Consider the following 2,976-nt stretch of genomic DNA (forward strand, 5'->3'; position numbering starts at 1 on the left):
CTCCATATGCTGTACATATAGATGAGCGAGTCAGAAATTAAAACCCAAGAGTTCCCATGCCATCTTTGTTTGTTAATAATGAGTTGTTGTTGTTTTTTTGTCTGAGTCTCTTTCATTGTGAGTAGGTTTGAATATCCTATTCACAAAATTCTTTGAGTCTCCCCTTTTAAGGACTTGATACCTACATGTCGGATATCTGTTGGTTTTATTCGAACATTCCACGTAAATAAAAATATCAACCTTTTTTTTTATTACACATGCTTTGTGATTTAAATGTTGTAGCCTTAGGTGTGGGGATTCATTAGTTGTGTTTTATCACATCTTATTATTCATATAATCAATCTATCACTGATAAATACCTTAAATGTTCCAGAACAGAAAGATATCTCAATCAAACTTACATATGGAATGCCAAAGAGGTTGAATTCCAACATACCTGAAAAGCACAGAGATTATTATCTAATTTTCATACTTACACATCAAAATTTTCAAACACTCTAGTTCAGGGTTGAACTACGTTATAAAAAGCACACAATTTAAAAATAAGATGCTTATGGACATAAATAAATAAATTATAATAGTACAATAGACTTTTAAACAATATATATTAGTACAATAGACTTTTAAACAATATATATATTAGTACAATGGACTTTTAAACAATATATATTTGTACAATGGACTTTTAAACAATATATATATTGAGTACAATGGACTTTTAAACAATATATAATGAGTACAATGGACTTTTAAACAATATATAATGAGTACAATGGACTTTTAAACAATATATATATTGAATACGAAAATAAAACTATGCTGATCGTTAGGAATTGAAGTAGGTAGATAATTTTTATTTCCAGTGTTTTATTGCAAACAAAAATATATTTAAAACAAAGAAAATTATATAAACAAATCAAAAGGTATATAATCATATATAAACACTAACTGACTGTTTCTCAATATCTCATTAATCATGAACTGGTTTTTGTAAAGTGTTACTACACTGCAATAGTTTAGTTCATGTTGTAGCAAAGACTTTTTATCGACTTTTCTTAAGAGATTTTGAGTGCAAGACAAACGATAAGGTAGTGTAATGCAAAAACATGTTTAAAATAATAACATATATTGCTATCATATGAGTATTACTACCAGTGATGTATTCGCTGTGAATATTTATGTCTACTTTCAAAGAAAGTTTAAAAAAAATAACATCACATTCAACTCAACAGAAAAAAAAAGTCATAACTTCACTGTAGTTATCAAGCACTTAAAACACATGCAATCAATATTTTAATAGAACAACGACATATACTAAAAGAAATGACAATATAACAATTCAAAATGTTAAAGTGACAAATGACGTGTGCACGAAGCGATAACAGAGAGTATCCTTTATCTGCCTAACACTTCACTTAGATAAGTCTTGTTTCTTTTTTTTCAAGTACTGAAAATTCTAGCATGAATTGTATAAACTAATTCTAAATTTACCAATGATAGACCGATGTAGGTCTGGCCAGCGGCTGGAGTTGTCGCCAAGCCAGTGTCCAGCGTACTTGCCGCTAGAGGGATACGTTGATCTAGAGATGACAACACTCCTTTGCTTGGTTGCGGTTTGAGCAGCCCTAAAAATGACACAGACTTATTTTGTTAAATTCTGCTCGTGTTTTTCTAATGCAAACAATTATTTCATATGGTGACTTTTTTCCCCCATATTTTATGTTCCAGGTGAATATAAAGTTATTGTTTATATTCTGCTTTTTGGATGACTTTAATTTTAATATAATCACATACGTTTAATTTCTTGATTATTGATATTTCCTGCATCAGTCGGATTGTAACTGTTTTTGAATTTTTACAATTAAGAAGTCAATATTTTAAATGTCTTTATATGTTTCGATTTCGTAATTTACCACAAACATATATATGGGATGAATCTAACAGAACTGTGGCTAAGAATGGTTCTGTAATACTATATTTTCAGGAAAGTTAAAATCTGCCCGGCATGACTAGGTGGTTAGGGAGCTCGACTCGCAATCTGCGGGTCGCGGGTTCGAATCTCCGTCACAATTAAAAAATTTTCGCCCTTTCAGCCGTGGGGGCGTTATAATGTGACGGTCAATCCCACTATTAGTTGGTAAAAGAATAGCCCAAGATTTGGCGGTGGGTGGTGATGGCCTTCCATCTAGTCTTACAGTGCTAAATAAGGGACGGCTAGCGCAGATAGCCCTCGTGTAGCTTTGCGCGAAATTCAAAACAAACAAACAAATTAAAATCTCTTTCAGAGGTCTCTATCAATTAAATTGCGCATTATATTTTTATGTAAGTATATAACTTATCAATGAACGTTTGATCAAAACCAAGTTATCTGAGAATAAGGCGACTTATAAAGTAGTGAAGTAAATACTATAAAGCAAACTTAGAAAAATACACAATGTCACAATTCAATCACTAAAAAACAAAAAGTAACAGCTATTTATAATAGAAAGCATTGAGTCATCAGTTGGATTCAATTACTATTGACGTTATTTTCTGACATAAACTCATTAACATTCGGCCGCCTAAGAAATTTAGGTTACCGTATTTTGCGGTGTATAAGACGCACTTTTTTACCCCAAAATTTTATGTCAAAATCTCCTTGCGTCTTGTATACCGAAGGTATGAATACTATATATGTATATATACGACATACACAAGCCATGTGTAAATATATTTAAATAGGCATGTATAGTTTAGTTCAATTGAATGTGTTATTTATAACAATAGTAGTTTTTTGCTTTTAAAAACATAACTATTTATAATGCTCCCTAAATAATAAAAAAAATGAATTACAGTGAAAGCAATGAAGATTTTGCAGGTTTTGAACCAAACTAAATAACAGTAAACCTTTTTTTGATTTACAGTATTTTCTGATTTTGATGTTTTGAGCTCTTTTGCGTTTAGACCAATATATACTAATTTTTAAAGTATCAAATT

The 2,976-nt window shown here is 30.6% G+C and overlaps 1 protein-coding gene across 1 annotated transcript in view; it reads right to left on the reverse strand.

Moving 5' to 3' along the window:
- The window catches only part of LOC106465585 (lysosomal alpha-glucosidase-like), a 13,797-nt gene extending 12,174 nt beyond the window's left edge, over positions 1-1,623 (reverse strand). Inside the window, exons 1-2 of the mRNA XM_022393509.1 lie at positions 1,492-1,623; positions 402-436 (exon numbers count right to left, since the gene is read on the reverse strand). Of these exons, the coding sequence (XP_022249217.1) occupies positions 402-434 (33 nt within the window). The 5' untranslated portion in view covers positions 435-436; positions 1,492-1,623. The remainder of the gene's footprint in view (positions 1-401; positions 437-1,491) is intronic.
- Positions 1,624-2,976: the final 1,353 nt, after the last annotated feature.

Source organism: Limulus polyphemus, unplaced genomic scaffold, assembly GCF_000517525.1.
Source record: "Limulus polyphemus unplaced genomic scaffold, Limulus_polyphemus-2.1.2 Scaffold1991, whole genome shotgun sequence".
Lineage (NCBI taxonomy): Eukaryota > Metazoa > Arthropoda > Merostomata > Xiphosura > Limulidae > Limulus > Limulus polyphemus.